Raw genomic sequence first — 25,549 nt, forward strand, 5'->3', positions numbered from 1 at the left:
TGAAAGACTCAACATGTTTTCTGTTCCATGTATGCATTCTATGTGATGGTACTTGAGCTTCAATGCTTAACAGGAGAGTGTTTCCTCTGTGCATGGGCAGCTTTGACAGTATAAAGGAGCATGACCATGACAGTCACTGATGGATGTGGATGGTCATCTCCAGATTGATGACCGTAGAATCAGGACAGTATGAAAAGGCCCAAAGGAAAAATCAGCACATGTGGTTGTGTTGAAAACTGTTAGTGCTAACTGTACATCACCAGGAGTTGTGTTCAGCTCGCAATACTTTCACCTACCAATCAATCCTGGGGCCCTTTAATGAGTCAAGAGGTCTTTATTGGCTCAGATAATAAGACTATTTATAAAGTAAATTATTTCAGGATGGATTCTCTGGAATGGCAATGAGCGGAAATGCATCTTTACCCTCACTAGGAGTAATATAAGGAATGACAGCCACAATATTTTTTCACACAGAGGCCGTGTGTGTTGGACATGGTTAAAATTAAGTCACTGCTCACAGAAAACAGGTGCTGGAAGGGTGGTTTTGTGACAAACTCTGGTGATAATAAACAAATAAAGCACAGGTGGATGGACCTGCTAATAAAGTCATTTTGGTGTATGGTGCAGAGCAGTGCTACAAAAGTTGCTTGTTTTCTTTCAGATTCTCGTGGCAGCCTCGCCAAGATATGACACAGCAAACAGCCACGGGGCCGCTGGTTGGGGATTTTTAACTCTTGTTTTCAGAGTCACCAGAGATTCCCCCGGACCATTTAAAAAGACAAAAAACCAGCAAACTAACGCGGTTGGAGACCACCTGCTCCCCACACTTCAGCTGGTCAGTAATTATCCCCTCTCCAGCCCCGCACAGATGGTGCCCATCCCCTCCCAGGTCTCCCAAGGGACGGGACCCCCCACTCCTGTGTGCAAGAGACGAGAAATGGGGGTGTTGCGAGTCGGGGCGCTGCGGGAGGAGGCTGCGGGGGTGATGCCCGCCTTGTAGGGGTGATGCCCGCCTTGCAGGGCCGCTCTCCCGGAGCAGGGGGTGCGGCCGGGTCCTGCAGCCCCTCCAGAAGGAGCCGCTGGTGCCCGGGTTGCGGGGCTGGGCCGGTGTCCTCCCGGGGAAGATGGAGGCGGGCGGCCGGGAGCGGTGAGAGCCGCGGGGCGCGATGTGAGTGTGCCGGCGGGCAGGGGAAGGAAGGGGAGGGTGGGAGCGGGTTTTAGGAGGTGGGGTTTGGAAACCTCCGCGGGCTGCCGCTTTGCGATGACCCCGGGGGGAAGGAGGAGGAGGAGGAAAGGGGGGATCGGCTCAGTGAATGAATGGGCGGCGGCGGCGGCTCCCCTGCTCCATGGCTGCTGGGCTGAGCCGCGCCGCTGCCTCCCTCTCCCTGCCGCGTTTTGTGTCAGGCTCGCCCCGCTCGGAGCTCCCCAGCCATGTTCAACCAGCAGCAGTTCCAGCAGCAGCTGCTGCAGCTCCAGCACCTCCTCCAGCAGCAGCACCACCACCACCCCCCGGCGCAGCAGGGAGGCCGGTAAGCGCCGCTACGCGAGGCCGGGGATCGCGGGCCTGTCCCGAGGGAACCGCTCTCCTCCGCCTCCGGCCGAAGCCTGGCTCCGTGCCTGCCCTCCCCAGGCGGGGAAGGCGACAAAGGGAAACGGGGGACTGCAGGCCGGGAAAGGGGGGGATGAAGGCCCGGAGGCGTTGGGGGGGATGAGGGGTTTCGGGCCGAGGGGCGGCGGGCCGGGCCGCGCTGTGGGGAGGCCGCACCGCGGGGTGCTGGGCTGGAGGGGGGGAGTGAGAGCCGTACAGCGAGCATTGAAACAGGGCAGAGCCCAGGGATAAAGGGATGCTCCGAGGCAGAGGCCTCCCTTCACCTCCCCTCCCTCCCTGCTCGCGGGGGGGGGGGTCTCTGGATAATGGAGAATGCCTTTTCTCTCAGAAATATACCGTGTTAAACAGGGACGTGCTTCACTATTTTATTTTATTTTTAATTTTTACATCCATATTACACTGATTGAACTTCTGCTTGCTTTATTTTGTATTCCCTTCTATCCTCTCCCCCCCCAATCTCCTGCTCAGGAGACGGGGTCGTTGGATGCTGTACAACTTACCTGTGCTGTGGTACCACAGCTGGGGCTTGAACGGTTAAGGGGGGGAGAATGGTATTTCCATTAAAAAATAAAGAACAAATGGTGTCTGGCAGCAATGAAGAGGCAGATAAGCAGGAGGTCCTAAAAAATATACAAGGGAGAAAGCAGCTGTGTGGGATGGAGCGGTCGTCCCCGATGAGCTGAGATTCATTGAACTCAGAAAAAATGCTCTGAAATGATGTGTTTAATTGCAGTGGCTGGGCCCTGTGAAGCCTTACGCTGTGGAAATTCACAGCAATAGGGTGTGATTTCAAGAGGAAAGCAAATTTTCTGATTTAATAAGTTAGAAAAACGGCTTTGCAAAGCGTGTGGTTTTGAAAATGAGAGAATCTTTCTGTTCTGGAAGTATTAATCTCACTAAATCTTTTTTTTAATCTCTAAAACTAACCATTAACGTGCCATAATGAGGCTGATTGAGAAGTAGCATGTAATTCTCAGGTACCTCTCAATGTAAGATTTTTCCAGCACAAATTTCTTAGCTCTGAGACTGGCACAATGTAACACAGCGAGCGTGAAGATTCGCTGCTGTAAAATCTGTTAAGAGGTTGGGTTGTTATTTTTTTGTTGTTAACACGGTTATTTTGATCCATGTTTGTACCTCTTTGCAGCCCTGACAGATTTAGCTGTGTCAGCAGTCGTTTTTAGAGGAGGCCCTGACCTTGCTATTGCCTGCAGAAGTGATTGCCTGGAGAAAGAAATGCGTGCTGCTTCCCTCAGACTTTTGTCTCCTGTTTGCTCCACCCTCCTTGGGACCAGGGAGTCCTTTTCAGCACGATTCTTCCTCCTGGTGTTTTAAATGCAAAGGCTGTGCTTCATTTTATCGCCCTGTTCTTGCAGTTAGGGGGCACCATTTACAGTTATGACCTGTCTGGCTCCATGTGGGAGGTGTAGGTTTTGGAAAATGTTCTTTAAGCTGCTGAGAACTCCCTGTTTGTCTGAACTTTTGTCGTTATTAAATGTAGCTGCTAATTTAGATGAGTGGTTTTGACCGAAGAGCTGCTGCATAATGCTGTAGAACTGCAGTCAGCTCCTGGGTGTGTATTTTTAATGCTGCTTGACAGGCTCTATGTGGGTTTGGTGCTGAGGAGGTCTCTCTGACCGCACATTTCTTGATAGACAATCTGTCAGCTCTGGAAATTCCAGGAGAGTGAAAGAAAGAGGATACAGTGTTGGTGTACGGTATCTTGTCATGCATGTATATGAGCATTTCGACTCTCTGCTGCTCTGTTGTATACTTGTCAAGTGCCTGAAAATTAGGTGTACGGTTTTGATTGGATTCTTATGAGTAATACCCTCTTTTCCAGTGGTTTGCCACCGCCGCCACCACCGCAACAGCAACAGATGCTGAGCTTACGGGCAACAAACCAACCATCCCTACTCAATGCCAATCCTATGCTTCAGCGGGCCTTACTCATGCAACAGATGCAAGGTACTGTCGTTATGGGAGACGCTTACTGCAGTTATTTAATCATTCTTCATGGCTTGAAACCACAGTGTGGCTGTTTCTTCCTTAACCATTGCAGTCCTTGCATTTGGCGTTTTTGTTTGTTGTCTTTTTCCCCTTCAAATCTGTACATATTACACATTATGGAAGTTCTTCACTTGGTGAAAATCCCACGTTCCTAAATGTTCACAATTGAGGATAGCACTAGAAGCTACCAGGTTAATAATTAATGCTAAATACATGCATTGGAAAATGATTTTCTCATAGAATTGGTGGAAAGAGCATTTTTCATCAATATATGAAGGAAAATAGTTGTTTTTTCCCCCTAAATCAGCTTATTTCATTAGGAAGACTTAATTTATTTCATCATTTGTTATGTGTATGCTAACATTGTTTGCAGAAATAGGTGCTTGTCTTTGTCTAATCTTGTTGGAGTGCAGATAAATAAAGGATATTGTGGTGAAAAGTGATTTAGGTTTCAATTGTGTGCAATTTTGATCCCCTGAACTGACTGCCATTTGTATGGACTGTAGTATCACCGCTTTGCTATCATTATATTTCCAAAAGTCGATTTTTTTGGTACATTTTCCAAACAAATTTATGAAGGTGCCTTAATAATAGCATTGCTAACATAAAGATAGGAACATACAAACAGAGCTTTTTCCCTAATATCTTTAACTGGCAGCTGTTTTCAGCACAGAAGATCAGTACCTGGGATGGTTTTCAAGTTCCTACTTTAGATGAATGCCTTGAATGTTTGTCTTATGTATGAATTGTGCCCATATGTGTAGACAATAGATTTATTCTGCATATTGTTCTCTTGCCCATTTAATAGAGGGCTCCATAGTGACTCCAGTGGCTCTCTGTAGATCTCTGTCAGGTTGTAGGGAAACTTACAGTAATAAAAAACAAATCATACTGTGAATGTATATCCAGATTGAAGTGCATGTCTGTGGCAGAGGAAAAGAAGTTTGATGAAGAGCCAGTCATTCTCCTTTCAAATACATTGGTGTTTGCATTGCCTGGCCTCTTCTCTAAAGCAAAATCTCTTACTGAGAAGTTGTATTTAAATAGGATGCCAAAGGCCTGAGGCAAATTAGGTATGAAAACAGGAGAAGGCTTATTAATGAGTGCTCAGCAGCACTTGGATTTGGTGTTGTTCCTCTCTCTTTTCAACTCTACACACTGAGTTGAGTTCTGACTTGTCTTTCAGTGACTGCACCAGCTGTGGGTAGTGTGTAGTACAGATGTGGTGCTCAGTGTGGTCCTTCTTAGAGATCTGATTTTTTTTGTCCTTTCAGGTTTGGGTTACCGTGTAAGAATATTTGATGCTGTAGTAGTTCTGAACCTGGGAGACATTGGGATGAATAATTCATTGTACGTGGCTTCAGCAGTAGGAATAGGGAAAAATAAATACTTCACTTGAAATATGCATATAGTTCTTTAAAGGATGTAAAGCAAGAGCAGGAGCTGAATTCTTGCCTTATTGTCTTTTTAAATGCCTCTATGTATTTTTACAGTAAGAGATCATTTATGCTAAGCAGTAAGAGATTAGATTAGTTCTGAAGGCAAACGTGAGGAAATGCTTCCTGTTGTGTTCCAGGCTTTCAGCAGTGTAGCTTGACTTCAGATTTTGTCTGCCTCTATCCAAACTTCCCTGGCTTGTTTTAACAGCTGCTAAACAGCCAGAGTGTGCAGTAATTTAAGCGAGAAGGAAAAAGCTGCAGTGTAAGTCCAGGTTCTCAGAATGGTGGGCAGATTCTGAGGGTGCAGCTGAGACATCTGTGCACTTCCATTCCCTCACCCCTGAAATGGGGTTAGCAAGGACCACCTTTGTTAGGAACTCTTGAGACTCAGTAGTCTGTGGATGCTGAGAAGCACTGTTCAGAAAGCAGAGCATTATAATTGGAAATGGCAGCTTCTCAAGTGTCTGCGTTCAGGTTGACACATTGAGCTTGTATGATAACTGGATGGCGGAGAAGACTGTGAAATCTCCTGTTTGAAAAGTCTGGTGTTGTTTTCAATGAGATGCTGTTGCTGGCCCATGTTAAATAGCAGCCACGCCATGGTGTGAGCTGTCAGCTGCACAAACGTGGGATGAATTTCCCTTTTTTACTGAGAAATTCTGTAAAACCATACCTTGCTTTGATGCAAACATAAGTACTAGTGTGCTCAGATCAGATAATTGCTCTAATGATCCTAGCCTGCAGGGACGATTATAATTACATGGCTCAATGTATAGTAATAGTTGCTATCACATCAACTTGTTCAATGGAGACTAAAAAGGGTAAAGCACAGAGCAGTCATACTGCACCCAGGGAAAGACACTGTCTTGTGCGGATGAGCCCTTCCCTTCTCCCTGCTGTGTATGTGGGGGTAAGATTTTCTCTCTCTCTCTTGCGTGCTGCAGGGTGCTGATGTGCTGTGTTTGCATTTGTAGGAAACCTGCGTGGATTTAACATGACAGCCCCAGCACTGCAGCAGTTTTTCCCTCAGGCTACGAGGCATTCCCTCCTGGGGCCACCACCTGTTGGGGTCTCATTAAAGCCCACTCGTATGGGCTTCCCCAACCTTCCCTTCCAGCGGCAGAACCGGATGTTTCGCAAGGTGGGCTCAAAACTTCAGACCATTTTGGAGTTCAGTGCTCCTTTAGCACTTAGAGCAGTTGACTGAACTGTAGATAAAACTGTCAAAAAGATGAGCTGGATAAGATAGACTTCCACAGTTGGGCTGTGCCTTCTCCTGAGACACTCTGCCTGTTGCAGGACTTCCAGAGGCTCCCTGACAGGAAGCGGGAGCTGGATGCGGGTTCTTCATCTCACATGCATGGTGATGAATTTAGAGGGGAACTGCGAGCAGGGTCGGAGCAGAACAACTCCCTGCTCACAGGTAAGAGTGAGCCTATAGTGAAACAAATGCTTCTAGATGATAAACTCCTCTTGGCTATTCCTGCAGCAAAGACCAGACACAGCTGTAGTCTTACCCTTCTCTCTAACTGCAAATACCAAAATTAGCTGTCACAGCTTTTGGTGCTTTTAAAATATCCAGGTAAAAAGTGTACTTGTATTATAAGCCTGCTGTGTATCCCTTGCATGGAAGGCTCTTCAAAGGCACCCTGACAATGAGCTTCTTTTAAGATGATGGAAGAAAAATAAACTGGTTTGAAATTCAAGTTTCCACGTGGCCTTGAACATGATGAACTGAATGTCTCACAGACTAAACACCTGAGACAGAACCAGTTGCAATCAGCACGGATTTCTTACTGGACCACACCTCTTACGATCACAGCTGCAATAAAATTCAAATCTCTTGGGTCATTATTAATTTCTTTTGTTATTCAACCTTATCACTGTGGTTTTCAAATTTAGAATAAGCAAGTGTGTGTTATTATTCGTTCTATAATAGCTTTATGGGCATTGGCCATTCATGTAGGGGACATGCTTAAGGTGGCATGGTCAGCTTTACTAAGGAAATCTTCTGTGTTCCTGCAGAGCCAAGAACTCCAGCAGAATCTGTACTGAACACTGAGCCTGCAGCAAAAAGACTGAAGAGGTATTTATTGAATGTGGTATTGAAATAGTTACCGGCTTTAGCATTATTGTCTAATTTTATTTTCCTGCAATTAGCGCAGTACTGTACTGGTCTGATGTCTGGCATCTAGGAGGTATTTCAAAGGGTTGTGAACAGCTCAGGAAATCTGTTGATGCTAACTGAGATCCAGGGTGTTTGTAGGGGGTTCTGTTGTAGGTGACACAAGGATAGGAATGAAAAAGAAAAGATACGTGTTATGCAAGTATGCAACCAAGTCACGCTTGCTCCTGTGTTCTCTTGCCAGAATTATTGTAGGAAGCAGAGAGAGCTTTAACATTCTGAGCTATTTCTCTTAATTTTCTTGCCTAAGTGCCATAAGGGGAAATGAGCAGCCAGGTATCAGCAGAGAGGAAAGGCCTTGTGCTAGGTTATGGCAGGTGTAAGAGAACATAGGGGTTTTTTTTTTTGAGGAATGGGAAAGGGAAGGGAATCAATATCCCTTCTGCAAAGATTCTCTTGCCAGTACCCCTGTCTGTTGGGTAAAAATAAATAAGGGCAATCCTATTATCTGCAAGGGCTTCTTTGCAGGCCTGTCTTGGCACCCCCTGCATTCCAAAGGGTGCAGGAAGAAGCAGACAAGGCTGTATTGCCATCTAGTGGGAAGGCATGTAACAGAGCTCATGCCATCTGTACAGTGCTGTCCTTCTTCCAGAGCTGTCACTGTTAGCTATTGCAGGGGGAGAACAGGAAGGAGTGAATAAAGATTTCTGGAGGCATTGAATTGAGAATTCTCCGACATATGTTAATGACTATGAGTCAGGGCTCCTGGGTCCTCTTATCTTCCCTGTTAACAATTCACCGCGTGGTTCTGGACACGTTTCTTCACCTCTCTGGTTTCCCATCTGTAGATTAGAGATTAATAGTTAGCTTCAGGGAGAACGTTCCAAGATCACTTTGATGTTCCGATATTACTTTCATCGTGTAAAACATTAAAGAGTGATAAATATTATGTGAGCAGAGACCATTGTGAATTATGGACTGTGAACTAGCAAAAGAGTGCATAAATTCAGTTTAGGCTAAGTCAAATGCTTTTTGAGCATATGTTTTGTTAATCTGTTTGCTAAAGTTAATTACATTAATATTTAGTAGGTAACAATCAAAGTCCTGTTACATACAATTTAATAAGTATCACGTGTGAGGAATGACAGATCTCAGTGCAGCAAACCTGCTATTGGGAACATCCTTTCCGAAGCAGTAGCTGAGGAATGCCAGATTTGATTCATGTCTTATGGCTGCTATTTGGTTGGAATATTTGACTCCTTAGCTTTGTTTGAAGTGTCTGTTTACTTTTAATGAACAGGTGATGGGTCTCTGAGAAACACAGTTTACTGTTCTAATGTTGCCTTTCACAGATGAGGATAGGTCTGCCCCACTTCGTGCCACACTTTTATTTCTTGTTTCATCATTCCATTTTCCATTGGCCAGGAATACCAGCCTCCTCCTTCACTTCAGGTTTTTTCCCACTTCTGCTTTTTCTCCTATGTGCCATCTGTATGCCTGGAACAGCATCCTCATTCTGGTGTGGAAAGCACTTATCTTCAAATCCTCCTTGAACACCCAGTTCTTCTAGCATGGCCTGACAAGTATCCATATAACACCATTTCCTTCTCGGCTCCTGCTTGCGATGGCTTTTGCTCCTTTAGATTGCTCCCTAGACTTTCAGTTTAAACTGCAAACCCTTGCCCTGGAGTGCTGGCACCATCTGTGTGTGGTATAGCATTGAGCCTGTTGGCACTACTTGACAAATAATGTTAATGCCAACCATTCTTGTTTTCTTCATGCTTGCACTGCCCAAACTCTGCTGCATATTTATAGCTGTGTAACCCAGTTACATTATCACTTATCAATCTGATAAATTATGTGATACTTTTGATCGCAGGATTCAGTACCTGCACGGTCTGGATTCTTGTCTGTGCAGAATGTGTTGCTCCCTGTTGGCAGAAGGATGCCAGCACGTGGGATATTGGGTTGGCCTGAAAGAGAAGGCATTCAAACCATGGTGAAAGTATTATCTTTATGGGAAAAAATGGAGGATAGAGAAAGATGTTGTAAAGTACATTCTGTGCCCTCTGCAAGTCAGCTTACTTTTTTTTCTCAGCGATCTCCTCAGGATCTTTTTTCTCCTTAGCAGATCAGTAGCACCAATGCAAACAAAGCAAAATTGTTTGATGTGTGTCTCGTAGAGCTCCACTTTCCCCAAAAGCAGAGCTCTAGGGAATCTGGAATAAAACACTATTGAAACAATTAGAGCAGGCAGTTATGATGAAATCCCAGAGAAATATAATGGAGAAACTGTTCAGTTCTGACAGGTTCAGTTCTGACATCCCTTCATGCACAAGAGCAACCTGGAGTGATGTCCAGGTACTGCAGATTCCCTGCAGGTTGCCAGTCAGGAAAGGAATGAGCTCTCAGAGCTCCTACTAAGAATATAGCCTGTATGAGCTTATTTCCCTGCAGTTCTCACATGGAAGAGGGCAGTGATTCAGAGAATCAGTTCTAACTTTCCTGTCCTGATTACTTGGCTGCTGCTTCTGAATCTGTCCTAGAATGCCATTCTCCATTGTTTTCATTCATTTCTGCTGAATCTCTGCCTGCAATACACATCCAGTAGCTTTCTGATTTGGGGGATTTAGTGAAGAGTGTGATAGCCTAGATTCCAACCTATGCCTTTGTCTTTTGAATCTCTTGGTCTTATAACATTACAAATAAGGTTGTTTTCTTGATATCTTTTAAGTGTGACTGAAGAGTCTGCACTAGAGAATGCAGCAGGCAGCAAGGAAGAATTGAGCACCCATGTCCAAGCTGATGGTGAGTTCCTAGGCACCATGATTTGTATTTTTAGGACGCTCCCTGCCTGAGCTGCATTTAACATTCAGCACCTTCAGATCCTGTGAGTCTTCAGAAATGTCCTCCCCCACATAAAGGGTGGGGAAAGGAGGAGAAGATGTAGGAACCAGATCCAAACATAGTCCCCTAAAAGCTGTTGCTGTTGCCTAGCAAATGCAAATGATAAGAAGAGTTTCCCCTTTAATGGAGCGTATTTGGAAACAGGTTTGTAAGCTGGGCTTATGGCCAGCAGCATTGTGAGGAAAGCTCCCTGACTTCATTCACCTGCTGCTTTGTTCTTTGCTTTTTCTTTTTTTTTTCTCTTGTGGCTATTTTGATTAAAGGCAGCTGAAAAGACTCTCTGTCCCTAGGTACAAATAATGTAAAGCAGTACGCAGCTGAAAGTCTCTCTAAAGAGAGGAAATTCTCTGAGGAACCAAAGGCTCCTGAGGTGAGTAGATGCTGTTCCATGCAGGCTGGGGTGGTACAGAACATAAAACCTCCCACTCCATCACAGAGATGCCCGTTGCCACTGGGAACCAGATGGCACCCACGTCTGGAGCTCTGTCTCCTGCTGTAAGCTGTTGTCCCTGGCAATGAGGCATAATATGTCTGCAATCATTGTGCAGTCTGCTCTGACTTGCTGCTTCTGTACCTCACCTACTGCTGCCTGTTTGTGAACGCTGGGGTCTGCTAAGACTTCAGTACTTGGATGGAAAGATTAATTGAAAGAACCATTAAAAAATATCTATACTAAAGGGACATAGCTAAAAATACACCTTTTGTTGCTGAAGAATAGATGTGAAAAAAATGGGGTGATGGTAGTAGATGTGCACCTCCTATGAAACTTGCCATTGCGGGTAGTGGGAGTCTATGCTTCTGAAAGGCAGCTTGGGAAAAGTGAGAGATGGGTGAAGCTCACAACATGAGAGTCTTTTACATGAAACACCTGGCCCTTGTGCTACATGTTAAACCAGATCTTTTGTTGTTTAAATCTGCAAAAAAAAGATAAAGTTTAACCCATTGCATGAATCAGACTCACAACTTCCTTTGCTGGAGACATTTGTGGTCATGTGATGAATTGTGTCATCCTGCCCTTGTATGAATTTCTTTCTCTGTCAGATGTGATTCTGAGCTTCCTTTGTTCTGTGGGGAAGCCTGAGCTGATGGTGTCCCTTACCAAGGAACCAAACAACGTTTGTCTTCACTAAGTGGGTCGTACACTGTACTGAGGCTGAAGAAACAACCATTAGTACTGCTAGGCCTGGTATTATGACACAGGGATTTGTGATCTAGCAGTGCTGGGAGAAGATGCATGCTGTGAGAGTCTTATCAGTCTCCTGTGGATTCTAGCTTAAGTGCACTTTCTTAAGGGGTGGAGAGCTTAGGGCACATCTAAAATGCAAGTGTTTTAGTGTCTTCAACTGAGAGTTTTGACTTAATATTGACTCCTTCTTTTGGCAGGTGTTGAGCTCTGGAGGTTCACTGAAAGTGACTATCCAGCAGAGTAGCGAGAGCAGAGCTATCAGTACAACGGCTCTGAAACCAGGGCAGTGGACCTGCGAGATGGGCACAGCTGATCCCAGCCCTGAATCAGCCCTTAAATTCTACTGTTACATCTGCAAGACCAACTGCTGCAATCAGCAGGTATAAATCCAAGGGTCTGACTGGGATGAATGAAGGAGAAGTGAATTGGATGGCCAGCTGGGGAGGTGCATCGCAGGATTTGTAAGCCAGAGGAGCATAAGAAAAATAATGATAAGTGTGCAGATAAAGCAAACTCCTTTTGAGGAGCTGGCAAGCAACCTGCTAGAGAACAAGTGTGGGTGGATCCCCAGGCAGCCGTGGTCTTAAGCTTTTATACCATTTCATTGTTATACCGCATTTAAGAGAATGGAAAGTGTAGCTCATGCCTATTATTATTCTGTATTTTGAATATTTTTAAATGGATCTTTCTCTTAACCTTTTCTTAGAATTTCCAAGCCCACATGGCTGGAATTCAGCACCAGCAGCGACTTGGGGAGATTCAGCACATGAGCAATGTTTGTTTTGTTTCACTACTGCCTATGGTGAAGGAGCAGAAGTTGCTGGCGGAGAAAGATGGGTGAGCGTTGGTTGATGTAGCAAACACAATCTCAGCAAGGTTCTACATTAGTTCCAAAATTCCTCAGTGCACCAGGGTGCCCCTGTGCTCCAGGGTAACGTACAAAACCCGTCTTGTTTCAGAGACCTTAGCCTGTTTCTGGCATCTTCCTTCTTGATAAAGGATAGTACTGTCTACTTTGACCTGGCATATAGTTCTTAATGCAGTAGATCAAATTGGAGAGTTGTTTTAACTGATGCCTTTCTGTCTGTGTGGGCTATATTCCCTAGGTAAGGGGCTGGAAAACAGAAAATATAAATCCAAGCATATAAAGTTGGTGATATTGAGGAAAATAATGCTGAACCAAATTACACATTGCAGTGTTCTATGGGGAATGTAAAAAGTTATGACTTACAGATGTTTCTGTTGTCACTTCAGAGAGAGCCAGCAGCGGTGGTGTAACACCTGTCAGATACACTTCACGGGGGATCTGATCAAACATCGCAGGACCCAAGAACACAAGGTAATAACCATAGCACAGATTTTTCCTTTGCACTGACATTTTCACAGATAGGAGCCCTTTCTCCAGAAAATGAGACTCTTTTTTTTGTGGTTTGCCTGTTTTAGACACAGTCCTGTGACTGACTGTTTTACCCAAGATTAAGCTGTATTTCGTCAGAGTGGTGCCTCTTGTGACTGGCTGGTCTTCTCCTCTCTCTCTCTTTAGCTGGCCAAACGCTCACTTCGTCCTTTCTGCACTGTCTGCAGCCGCCATTTCAAGACCCCTCGCAAGTTTGTGGAGCATATGAAGTCCCCTGAGCATAAACAGAAAGCCAAAGAGGTAATGCTGCCTGAGTAGAGAGCCACCCAGCGCTGGAGGCAGCTACACTGCAGATCAAGTTAGCTTTCAGCTTCCCTGGCTATTGCGGGAATAAAGGGAAGGCATGCAGTTCTCCAAACCCAGTTTGTTGAAGAAGTTGTGTGAAAAAGAGAAAGGAAGTGGATGTGTCTGCAAGCAAGTGCCTCTCTTTGCAGTCCCATCTACTCATCAGATGTGGTCTGTTCAGAGCCTGGGGTCTTCTGTGCTTAGATGGAGAGTGCCGAGTTGATTTGTTCTTTCTTTTCTGTACCTGACAGGTGAGACTGGGAGAGAAGGAATTGGGAAGCCCTGAAGATTCAGAGGAGTTGATCACAGTGGATGCTGTTGGCTGTTTTGAAGACGATGAAGAGGAGGAAGAGGAGGAGGAAGAAGAGGAGGGAACTGGTGAGGGGGAAGACCTTGATGTAGTGCTGGTAGAAAATGAGGATTCTGCTGCCAAGCAGGTATGCCTTGCAAATGAGGACTTATCTATCTGAGAATCTGCTGTGGGCTCGTGTGACTTTGGTTGTTCTTGTTTGCTTGAGCTCAGGGTTTAGAGTCTAGTGCCACCCTGCAGCAGGAGGGTGAGGGCCCCGGAGTTCCAGGGCACAGGACAGTGCAAAAGAGAATCAAACACTACCTGTGGATGCAGAAGGGTATTTCTGTTGTGCTGTACAGCTCCTACTGATGCCTTCAAACATTACCTTGTTGTTGAGGAGCATAAGTGGTGTTTTTTTCAAGGGAACAAATTTCTATCAAAGACGACATAGTCTCTTTGAATAGCCCAGCAGCAGCTTGGTCTCATGGCAAACATATGTGTGGAGGTTTAACTTGATAAATACAGTTTTCCCAGTAAAGAGCTGTTACCAAGAGGAGGTACACGGCTAAACTACTTCAGGCTCAGAATGTAAGGGATGTTTTTAACCCTTGCCATGAAGTGGTGTCTGACATTGGGTGTCTGGCCCTAGCCAGATGTTATGCAGCTCCACTTCTGGTATATGAATCCTCTGTTTTGCTTCAGAGTTTACCAGAACAATGGAAGGGAATTGACATATCTATGTTAGGCACTAATGCTCTTTTGGTTTCCAGACTGGGCTGAAGGAAGTGTCTTTGGAGGATTACAAAGGAAGTGAGAAGTATTGTCCAGATACAGCCTATGGTAAGCAAACACAGAAGCACTAAGGCCCACCGAATGTTCTCCGGCTGCGTGCCATGAGAGAGGATGGTCCCTATCTGCTGCTGTTACAAATTCTTTGGTTATGTTGCTTCAGCTTCTGCATCAGACTGTTGCAGGTCACTGCTGTGTGGAGAAGGGGCCAAGTTACTCTAAGCTGATGATAAGGGATGTGGTGGATGTTTGTCAGCTGCTTTTCCCTTTGAGGAAGAAGTGGTGTGAGCGAGATATCTTACCAAGGCAGGGAGCAGAGCAAATGGGATAGGAGTACTGAAGAAACTAGGTAAAAGATGAGGGATACTCTGGAAAAATGGAGCCTGAAAGCATTTGGAGAGGACACTTTCCAGCAGAAATACAGCCTATATGGAGATACTGAACAGTACTGACGGCATCGAGCTCTCTGCTAGAGCCCAAACTGTGCGTGTTTCATCTGCTTTGGAACCCCCACATTCTACTTAGTGGTTATTCAGACATGTTGCTGGGCTGGGGGCAGCACTGCCTCCAGATGGCTCCCTCTTGTCCCCACCTTGTAAGTGATTCTGACTTCAAACCTCCAACGGCCACTTGTATTGTGCAGAGGGCAGCTCTGTGGAGGCCATTTTGTGCCCGAGGAGAGTGCTGTTTACACCAATCTCCCATATCGCTGTAACCTTCCACTGTCGTGTGGCAGATGGAATAATGATTCATGCTGTGAATGTTCTCTGCGTGTTCCTCTTGCGCGCCTGCTGTCTTCTGCTTGGTTTGATCCCATTGCATTAGATCACATGTTCTCTGTAGTTTTCCATTGTATTCCTTTCTTTTTTCCCCCCTTAATGCTATGTGTAGTTCCTTTGCTCTGGCAGCCACATTTCTCTCTGAATATCAAGCGCACAGCCATCCCATGGTAAGACAAGATATTCAGCAAGTCGTCTTGCAAACCCCTCATTAACAGAAGCAAAGCTTTCCAATTTCCTTTCTTCTTCCCTCCTTCCTTTGTTTAATTTCCCTTTTAACATACTTTCATTATTTTGAGTTCCATTCAATGTGATCTGTGATTTCCCTTCCCCTCCCGTTTCACAGGCCTGGATTTTCTGGTCCCCGTCGCAGGTTACCTCTGCAGGCTGTGTCACAAATTCTACCATAGCGACTCTGCTGCCCGGCTCGCACACTGCAAGTCCCTGATGCATTTTGAGAACTTTCAGGTTAGACCCTTTGGCGATTGCATGGCCTGGCATTTGTTACTACCCCTGTGCGTGTCTCTTCAGTGAATCCACCACGTTAGTTGTCTCGTCTTCAGTTCATTTCCATCACCCTTGGTGTCCGTTGTGTCACAGCTTTCTCCTGATGTGCTCCGTGCTTGTCTCCTGTCACCCCTTTAGATCTAAAACCAGCCCAGTCCTGCTTCCCAGCTACTGCTACTGTCATCTTGTTGCCCGTTTCTGGTTGGAAGTCTTCCTCAGAGTGTCTGATCTGTTTGCTGAACCTGTAGAGTCTGTTGTTCAGTCTAAGCCTCTTCTTTTCCCTGTTAGACAGATTGCAGGTGGGTTAAAATGGGGAAAGAGTAAAACACAAAGAAACTATTCTTTTAAAGAGAGCTGGTGCCTGTGCATCTTTCCATGCAGTACAACCATGAGTGCAGGAACAGCTCCTTTAGCCAAAATTTCGGGTGTGATTCATCCATGAAGGAGCCTGGTAAAATCAGATCCTCACCTTAGAAATCTGGAACTGTAACAGCACAGTGCTCTGAGATATGGAAGCTACGAGCTGAAAGAGCCCATTTGGTCCCCAGGGTCAGCCTGCAACATGAGGTCTGTCATTCTGTCTGCAGTGCTTTCCTAGAAACTCGTCAGCATAAATCTCTACCAGCTGATGCTGTTCTTTTGCTTGACTGGTTTCACCCGAAGAAGCAGCATTGCCACTTGTTGCTTCGTATCAGGAAGCTTTCCCTGCTGGGCTGTCTTGGAAGGTTGGAATGTCCGTTGTTCTGTCCTTGTTGGTTTGTGAGTGGCCTGGATTGGTACCTTGAGGTGGGTGTGCAGGACTTGCACTGGCTCTGCCCTCTCCTTTGCTTAGCACTGCCCAGTAGGACAGCAGTGCTCCCTCACCCTGGAAAGAGGGGAGGCTCCCATGCTGACTTTACCTGCCAGCTCACAAAACCTGTTTCCTGACTGTAGATGTATCCAGCTATTGTTGCATCTTAGAGTTTTCCTGCTATTCTTTCAGACAGGTTGTTCCCAATCAATCACTGTGTCCTTCAGCAAGGGTTGGGGTTGCTGCAGAAGCCAACACTTAGAGCTGTGGATTTGGAATGGCAAATAGCAGGAGAAGCAGCTGTTCTTTGAGGGTTGCTCATTCTCTCCCACAGCTAGTCATTTCTGGAATGAAGGAATTGGCCTTGCAGCTTTCCTGGCTTATTTTAGATCAGCACGGAGTGAAGCTGCAGCAGCAGTGACTGTACCTTCTTTCTGGCCCATTTAAAAGCTAAAATCAGATACTCTTCAAATGGACACTGGTGTGACTTAGAGGAATTATTTATGGCTGAAGTCCAACCTGAAATGTCTGCAGGCTGACAGCTGTGCTGCTGGGCTGCGTCACAATCTGAATGAAATCATTTCCAGTTTCAGAGTATTCTGTGATATCAGAGTAGGTTCACAGAGGATCTAAAAGCAGAGAACTGTCTGCTGGTGAGGCAGTTTGCAGCTTCACTCTGGAAACAAACTGGCACGATTGTGCCTGGTTAAATTTGGATACAGCGTTATGACTTGACTCACTAACTTTGCTCCAGTGCATTACAATATTACACATATCCCACCATTTGAGGGCAGGGAAAGAACAAGCCTAGACAGTGGTGAAAGCTGGTGTGCTTAAAATAATCCTGTTGAATTGCAAGGTCTGATGGTAGAGCCAGAATGAGGCACCTTGTGGCAGAAGGATGAAAGGGAGTTGATGGCAAAGGGAGCTGCTGTGGAGAGGAGCTTTGTATCGTTGTATTACTTCGTATTGCATCTGGGACTTGAAAGAGCAGCTTCCTGCTGCATGTCGGCTGCGCAGCATCACCGTTATCCTGAAATCCGGTCTTGAAAATGGCCAGTAGCCATTTTAACCTCCTTACAGACCTCTACTGGTTTAGCATGGTAGCTAATGTAAATGAGTCATTTTACTGAGTGTGTGCCAAGCTTTATTCTGGAGATAACCTTATTTCCTTGTAAGATGAGGATACTTGAGATCTTAGGATTCCTGTGAGCAGCTTTGCATGGTTTATATCAGCAGAATGGAAAATCTTAAGCTTTCAACTGAAGTCTTGCTGTGGCTGTTAAACATTAAACCATTCCTCTCTAGGTGAGGGCAGGGCATAGCCTGGTGTATCCAGAGTGCATGTACAGTGTTAGGTCCTGGCAGCAGCAGGAGCAAGAGCTGTCACTTGTGCTGTTGTATCTACAAAGTCCTGACTGAGATCAGCAGTTAACAGACGTGACTTTTGTCTCAGGAGCCACAGGTGTGCCATGGGCTCACTCAGCACTGAGTAATTACATCTTTAATATCACTGCTTTTTCTCACAGGAGCTGACCTTTCCCTGCTTGAAAGCCTCTGCAGCCAGGCCAGGAGAGCGGCTCAGTCAGGTTGTGCCCTTGCAGAGTCTGTCACTCACGTTGGTTTTGTGCAGGATTTCCTGGACCAGCTGCGGCTCGCTGCGGTGACACGATGTGGCTGGACTTGTCTCTCACGTTGGTTTGTTTGTGTTTGCAGAGGTACAAGGTGGCAAGGCATCGTGCCGCAGCTGCCTGTCCCGAGGCTCCCTTGCATTCCCAGAGCTCCAGCTCCCAATTGCTGGATGATCAGGAACAGCCTCCTGCTCCATCAGAAGATACCGGCAAGAAGATGAATGTCAACCATGGGATAGACAAGGAGGGTACAGAGCTGTCAGCACTGCAAGAACAAGCTTTGAGGTCTCCAGAGGGTAAGGGCAAGCTGGCCACCTCTGTGGCAGAGAGCAAAAGCCTGGCCAGCATGACTGATGTGTGTGGAATTGTGGCTGTAGAAGAAAGCCTCCAGGAGAGCAAATCCACTGCAAGCTGCCCGCTCCCTGAAGAGAGCAGCGGCATGGGGGAGTTGTTGGGACATGCTGTGTATGAGGAGGAGGAGGAAGCCAATGCAGCCAGGCAAGGGGAAGGCACAGACTACTGCCAGGATCCAGGGAGCGGAGGGGAGCTGGGACAGAAAGAGGCATCACACGGAGGCCAGGAGGCAGCAGCAGAGCCCTCCTCCCTTGCCAAAGGTGAGACCGCCAGTCTGACCTCTGCTGCGTGCAGACGCTCTTCTAGGCGCAAACCCAGATAGAGTGGCCTTAAAGGGAGAGCCCTTCACACACGATATTTGCTGGAAATGTTTATTTTCGGAGTCTTTTAATAGAGCAAAAACCTTCAACTTTACCGCTGTTTTTATTTTAAGAATAAAACAAGCCTGGCTTTAGCGTGTCTAACATGGGAATGGTGTTGGTTATTACTTGTATAGTTTGGATACTGCAGTTAATGTGGAAAGACTGCTTTGATTGCTGAACTCAGAAGAAGAATGTAATGTGGTTATTTTTCCTTTCCATGGGGGATTTGGGTCATGAAGTAGATGGATCCAGACTTTTTTCCCCATTTTCTTCTACTAATTATACCCGTAGTTCCTCTCTGCTTCCTTCCAAGGCAGAGAAGTTGATTTCTTGGGAGACTGTGCCCAGTTCTGCTCTTCAGAATGGTTTTCTTTCAAGGCTGCACACTCTTGGACCAGTGCTGTGTCCTAAGTTAGGCAAGAACGTGCATCTTGGTCATTTGTTAATACTATGAGGCTTCATACAGTCTATTCTCATAGTGGAGACTCAGGAACAAATTTTGTTTCAATTGATTTTAATAAAACAGATTCCTTGTAACTTCAATTTTCACAAAAACTCCTTTAACTCTACAGAGGTTAGAATAGTTCAGACTTGCTTCACAGTGGTGGCACCAGGCCGTCCTGACTAAGTTTCAAACCAGAATGCTCGTGATTACTCCTGTTAAAATATACAGGGAGGGCTCTGCTCTCATCCTGTGGCGGGCAGAGCACCATATAGTCACCAGCTCTATAAGGAAAACCAGGCTGCTCTGCCTCTCTGAGCCTTGAGTCCTTAATGGCAGCTCAAGGAATTAGAATTAGAAGCCACCCAAGTCAAAAACATCACCTTGGTAGCTCATCTTATCTGCCTGGAAGGGAACAGGGAAGTCCAGTGATGTGGGGCTACCTGTCAGTACTTGCAGTGAATGTGAATAATGGGGAAGCTGTAGTTTCAAGTCAGGAGATGATCTGTGCTTTCCCACCATAACTCTGTGTCTGTGACCAGAGTTGCCAGAGAAAGCCTGGGGGCAGGACAGCCCCTGCCTGGTGTGCGGTGTGAGGGAAGGGGCTGGAGCTGTAGCATTCCCCAGCTGGAATCAGTACAAAACACCATGATCATTTTTCTACTTTGTGAAGAGAGCTTCCCTGCAAACAACCTGTACAGCCTCAGGCTTTGTGCACCCAGCTCCAACCATGTTACATGGCCACGCTTCCGTTAATGCTGGAAGCAAAAAGAGCTGAGTTTCCTACACTCATCTGTGTGCACTTATCACACAGCTAAGGGAAAGAAAACATGGAGGTGAATGGCTGGGTGCTACCACAGGAAGGATTACATAATGGGCAGGAGGTAACTCTTCAATTTTCAATAAACCAGTGACCAGTAATTGCCCCCTTTGAAATCGAGTGTATGGCCGGGGCACTACACAGGAGGTTGTGGGCCCTGCATGTCAGCTCCCTCGCTGTGCTGCTCGCTCTGCTGCTGGAACTCCAGGCGGGTCTGGCGGTTGGACTCCAGCAGCTCCTGCAGGCAGGCGTGGAGGTGGTCGTTCTTCTCCTCCAGGTGATCCAAGCAGGAGCTGATCTGGTCCAGCATGGAGTTTATTGCTGCGTATTCTAAAAGCAAGAGAGATAAGAGGTTGTTCAATGCAAGCAGTCACTGAAGGTCATGGATGCTCTTACAGAAAATGCCCACAGCATTTGGGCTCTTACCTGCCACCACGTGGGTAAAGTAAAATGCAATGGAACGCTGCAGGTATTGAGTTCACTTGTCAAATGAGACCAATGGGAAGCTGAAGAACTGGTAACAAGATCTAAGGCAGGTTACGTAGGGGCAGTGTGCTCATTTTGGGCAGTCTGACAGCCTGTGATCTCATATGGAAATAGCTGACCATGGGCTGATCACCAGCGATCAGTGTATAAACAGGACCAAATCCCAAGGACAAGGCAGCAGTTAGAGCTGCCTTAGGGATCAACGTTCCTGATGAGGCTGCAGGCATTATGGCCAAGCATTTACATCCTGTGAATTACGTGTGTAAGGCTCCCAGGCCGGGTTATGACTCACTAAGGCCTGGCTGGGTTCAGCCTGCCAACACAGCACAGAAAGGAGCTGCGAAGCACCGAGTCCATCCAGTGTTTTTGTGCACCGTTAAGACTTTGGGTAATGCAAGCTAAATCCAAACTTATTCAAAGTAATCCTGACAGCTGCCTTCCTACTTGATGCTTTACTTAATCTGTTCCAAGTGTTTGCTTCGGTACAACGGCATTTCACAGCGATGTGACCAGCACCGTCCATCAGCCACAGAACCACAGAATGACCCGGGTTGGAAGGGACCTCAAGGATCATGTAGTTCCAACCCCCTGCCTGGCAGGGCCACCAAACATACACCTTTACTAGATCAGGTTGCCCAGGGCCCCGTCCAACCTGGTCTTGAACACCAAGACCGTGCAACTGCATCATCATCTGCAACATCAGCCGTGCTACAGCTGTGAGACGCTTTGTGTCGCTCCAAGCAATGCTCACACAATCAGCTCAGCTCAGAGATGCCCACAGTGCAGCTCGCAGCCGCAGCCACCTGCACAACGGATCACCGCGTGGCACCGAGCAGCCAAGCAGCCTCGAGGGCCTTGCTGGGCCTCCCACAGCCCCGCTAAGGGACCCGCCCGGGCTGTGCAGGGGGTCCCGGTGAGCACAGCGCGCTGCCCGCACGCACCTTCCTCCCCGAAGCCGTCCCCGTCCTCATCGCCGCCGTCCCGCCCGGCGGGGCCCAGCGCCACGTGCGGATCCCCGTTGGGCCCCGACATGGCCGCCACCCCCGTTGGCCCGTTCTATCACTGCAGCGCTGCCAACACCCAGCCGGGCCGTGTATCTGCAGCCCCGCTCAGCCCGGCCGCCATGTTGTGGCCGCCATGTTGGGGCGTGTAGCCGTGTGCCCGCCCCGCCTCACTCCCGCGCTCCTCCCGCCCCTACCCTCACTCAAGATGGCGGCTGCCGGCCGTGCCTGCCGGCTCACTGCGCTGCTGCCGCCCTGGCGGTTACGAGCCCCGTGCCGTTCGTTGTGCAGCGCGGCTCGGGGCGCTGCTGCCGGCGGTGGCCGGTTGCTGCTGGGCGCCGCCTTCGCGCTGGGCGGCGGAGCCGGGCTGTGCATGGCGGCACGGCAGCGCCTGACGGAGCACAAGGCCGCGGAGGTAACGAGGAGCCGGGACCGGGGGGAGAAGGGGCGGCTGGGGAGGAGCGGGGCGGGTTGTGCCGTGTCCGAGCTGCTCACGGCTGTTGGTGGCTCGTTTTCGATGGGAAACCGCTTAAAATGGTGTGAAAGGAACCCTCGGCTTGTTCCCCTGGAAGAGCAGTAAGAAATGGCTGTCAGAAAGACGGAGCTTGCAGGGGGTGCAGTGTGGCCTGTCAGAGTTGCTGCTGCTGGGGGCCGCGCAGCCAAATGCATCGCAAAGAAGGAGCAAACCGAGAAGTCTGCGATGTTTTATAATGTCTGACCGACCGCTGGCACCTGATAGGGTTTATACTTTTTAGAAGGAAACTAAAGCTTTTGGTTTTTTTTCTTCCCCAGCTGCCTGCAGGGAACCTGCAGCTCACCCTCTACCAATATAAGACGTGTCCTTTCTGCAGTAAGGTCCGAGCTTTTCTGGATTATCACGGGCTGCCCTATGAAATTGTGGAAGTGAACCCAATAATGAGGAAAGAGATCAAATTCTCTGCCTACAGGAAGGTGCCCATCCTGCTGGCTGATGCTGGCAGCCCTCTGGTAAGTTACTGTGGGGCTGGGGCCTGGCTGCAGCTCTCTTAGAGCTCACTGAAGGGCTGGCTGCCACTGCATGCAGGGGGAAAGATGAGGAAATTCCTTTTCAGTATCACCAATGTCTGAAATGTTGTTTGAATTCTGTTTTTCAGCAGTTGAATGACTCTTCGGTGATCATCAGCGCAATAAAGACCTATCTCATTTCCAAGTAAGGAAACAAAATGATGCAAGAAGAATTTAATGTGACCGGTCCTGTGAATCTCACCTGTGAGATTTTCTTTGCATAAAAACTGCCCAGGCTTGTGCTGGGCTTAGCCCCAGAACTCAGCTGAAGTTTAGCCATAATGTCCAGAGTGCAATCAGATTTCTCTGGCTGTGGCCTGTCCTTTGGATCCACTTGAGAAATGTAGGAAGTTTCATGCCTGCAAAAACACCCTGACACAGACAAGATAAACTTCTTACAGCTGTTGGAGAGCAGCTGTTCCAAAGTGTTTGCAAAACTTAGTTCAGGTACAATTTGGAACCACGTGCACTTAGACTAATATGTTTTAAAGTCTCTGTCTGTCAATGTGTTCTTTGCTCTCGCCCAGTTTTGTAGCAGTCTGATCAGGTGCTGACCATATTTCTGTCCACAGGAAGAACAGCCTAGAAGAAATTGTGTCCTTTTATCCTCCCATGAAAACTGTGACTGAGCAAGGCAAGGAGGTACTTGAATATGGGAATAAATACTGGCTCATGCTGGATGAGAAGGAGACGAAGCGAGTCTATCCTGTCAAAGAAGTGAGAGTGTAAGTGCTCATAAGTTTGTGGGTCCTTCAGGTAGTGTCAAGCCTGCTCCAGGTATCCTCATGGCAGTGTGTGTATTAAATCCTATGGGAGCTGACAACACCTGCCATGCTCCCTCAATATCTAAAACCTGGGTAGTTAGTGTGTCCTTATGTGTTGTACATCATTTGAAACCATGCAGCTGGGTGACCTAGTTCCCCCTGTTGTGGTCATACCAGCCTTCAGTTGCCTCCAGTTTCTTTCTTAGCCTTTATGTCACCAAGGGATGCCATGGAAAACAAGTTTCTGTAGGGTGTACTTGCTGCTTTAGTTCTCAGGGGAAGGAAAAGCTAGTGCTCTATCTTCAGTCTTAATTACAGATGGAGATTGGAGGAGCCTTGCTGAAGATAATGCTCCTGAGTGCATTTCAGAGAGGTCACCAAAGCACGTGTTTAGGTAGGGGTTTTGACACAGTTGTAAAACCTCTGGCTAATGTCACTGTGATTCTCTGTGCCTCCTCTAACCCTGCTTTCCGTACCTCACTCACTGATATGTCTCTTTCAATACCTGCAGGGAAGAAATGCAGTGGAGAAAATGGGCAGATGATTGGCTCGTTCACCTCATCTCCCCCAACGTTTACCGCACCCCCAAAGAAGCCTTGGCGTCTTTTGATTACATTGTCCGTGAGGGGAAGTTTGGCACTTTGGAAGGTTTTATTGCCAAGTACCTGGGGGCCATTGCCATGTTCTTCGTTAGCAAGAGACTGAAGAAAAGGTTGGTACCACTGAGCTATGGCCATAACTCCCTAATGGCCGTAGCTATGAATTCCAGAGCTTAAAGAGCTGAACCTCAGTTTGAAACCAAACTATGTAATGCAATGTAACAGCTCTGTTTCTCTAGCTGGACATACTGAACTCCCCATCAGCTCTTTACTCGTTAGCTGTCTCCTTCACCTTAAAATACCTTCCTGATTTCCCCTGCAAAGACCAGCCCAAAAGATTAGAGATGATGAAGGGTTAAAGAACCAAAGCTGTTTTTTCAGTTTAGTTTTTTTCTTTCTTTAGGCATCACCTCCGAGATGATGTCCGGCAGGATTTGTACGAAGCAGTTGATAAGTGGGTAAAAGCCATTGGCAAAAATAGATTGTTCATGGGTGGAAGCCAGCCAAACCTTGCTGACTTGGTAAGCAGTTAATAAGTGGTTAATTCCTGTTTCTGTGGTTACATATATTGCAAATTACCCTGTTGTTTATCCTTGTGAAGTGGTGGATATGAACATAGGGAAGGTGATTTACACGAGCTACAGGCACGTAGAATGCTTTAGCAAAAGCAGGGCAGTGTTTGCTGTTTTCCTTTAGCAAAATGCTCTCTACAAAGAGCCTGCAGTGCCCATCTGCAGGACAGTGATACAGGCTGTGTGGAACCATGAGATGAGCAGTTTGAAAACCAGAATGACCGCTGTGGATAGTGATTGCTGGTGAACAGAGCCTCACACCTGCACAGGCTGCATTACACTTGGTGCTGAGGAGGTGCTCCTTGGGGGCAGCATTGAGGAGCAGAGTGTGATTCTTACCCTGGAATGGAGGGGAAATATTTTCCACCAGGGATTGATACTGAGCTGGCTTAAATTCAGCTCCATAATTGCATTTAGATTCTGTCCTTTTCTTAACTATTTCCTTAAAGTAGCAGTTTGTGTTCATGCAACCTTTTTGCCCATTCAATCTTCCTTACTAACCGGAGCTGTGGAGCGAGGCTGTAGCCTCGCTTTCTGGGCTCTCATTGATAGCCTGAGCCTTTCTCCACCATTGCCTTTCTCAGTGCTGTTCTGATCTTTGTCCCCTGGTGCAGGCAGTGTATGGGGTGCTCCGGGTCATGGAGGGGCTGGAAGCCTTTGACGACATGATGGTTCACACCAAGATCCAGCCTTGGTACCAGCGCATGGAGGAAGCCATTCAGAGAGCTGCAGCCTGATGCCACCTGCAGCCTCCTTCCTGAGATACTTGCATGGGGGAAAATCCTTAAGAAGGAATAGTGTTTTATCTTCTAACGAGTTGAACGGACTGATCACACCTCTGGAACTGATGTGCGGGCACAGACTGTGCTGTTCAGAGCCCTGAGCTGCGGGCAGAGGGATCCTGCAGTGTGTGAGTGAGATGTGAGAAGGATGGGGCAGGACAGGAGGAGTTTGGGGCACTGCGGGGAGGAAGCAGCTCGGGCTGAAGAAGCACTGAGCAGACTATAGGTGGGAGCCGTGCTCAGAGCACAGCACTGTAATGCAGGCTGCTTGCTTGGCTACTAGTGTTACAGCTGCATCTGGTCCGATCGTTCTCAGCAGCTCTTGCTTCAGGCTCTTCCTCCATTCGTCCACCCATCTGTTCTGCTGACTGAGACATTGATGCTGGACTTTAAAGACGAGTTCTTCTGTAATAGAATCGGGGTGAATCCCCGGTGCTGGGAGAGCCCCCTTCAGCCCTTCCTTTGCTGGGCCGTGGGCTGTGGGCGCTGTGCTCTGGTGTCCGCTGTGTGAGGATAAAGGCTTCTGTGACGCTGTGCGCGACTCGTCGCTGTGGAGA

At 47.3% G+C, this 25,549-nt stretch overlaps 1 protein-coding gene across 8 annotated transcripts; it reads left to right on the plus strand.

Moving 5' to 3' along the window:
• Positions 1-817: 817 nt before the first annotated feature.
• LOC107321818 (prostaglandin E synthase 2) lies at positions 818-25,526 on the plus strand. Of its 8 annotated transcripts, none has more exons than XM_032448165.1 (16): positions 818-835; positions 1,405-1,529; positions 3,453-3,577; positions 6,033-6,199; positions 6,358-6,481; positions 7,084-7,144; positions 9,918-9,991; positions 10,381-10,460; positions 11,474-11,656; positions 11,983-12,113; positions 12,531-12,615; positions 12,820-12,933; positions 13,230-13,415; positions 14,041-14,110; positions 15,185-15,306; positions 17,852-18,592. In XM_032448165.1, the coding sequence occupies exons 2-16, from the start codon at positions 1,432-1,434 to the stop codon at positions 18,440-18,442; spliced, it is 2,211 nt and encodes a 736-aa protein (XP_032304056.1). In that variant the 5' UTR covers positions 818-835; positions 1,405-1,431; the 3' UTR covers positions 18,443-18,592. The 8 variants fall into 8 exon arrangements, with proteins under 8 accessions (XP_032304056.1, XP_015734654.1, XP_015734655.1 ...); XM_015879168.2 differs by lacking the exon at positions 818-835 and adding an exon at positions 1,003-1,168; XM_015879169.2 differs by lacking the exon at positions 818-835 and adding an exon at positions 1,003-1,147.
• The last annotated feature ends 23 nt before the right edge of the window (positions 25,527-25,549 follow it).

The sequence above is a fragment of the Coturnix japonica genome, chromosome 17 (assembly GCF_001577835.2).
Source record: "Coturnix japonica isolate 7356 chromosome 17, Coturnix japonica 2.1, whole genome shotgun sequence".
NCBI classification, from domain to species: Eukaryota; Metazoa; Chordata; class Aves; order Galliformes; family Phasianidae; genus Coturnix; species Coturnix japonica.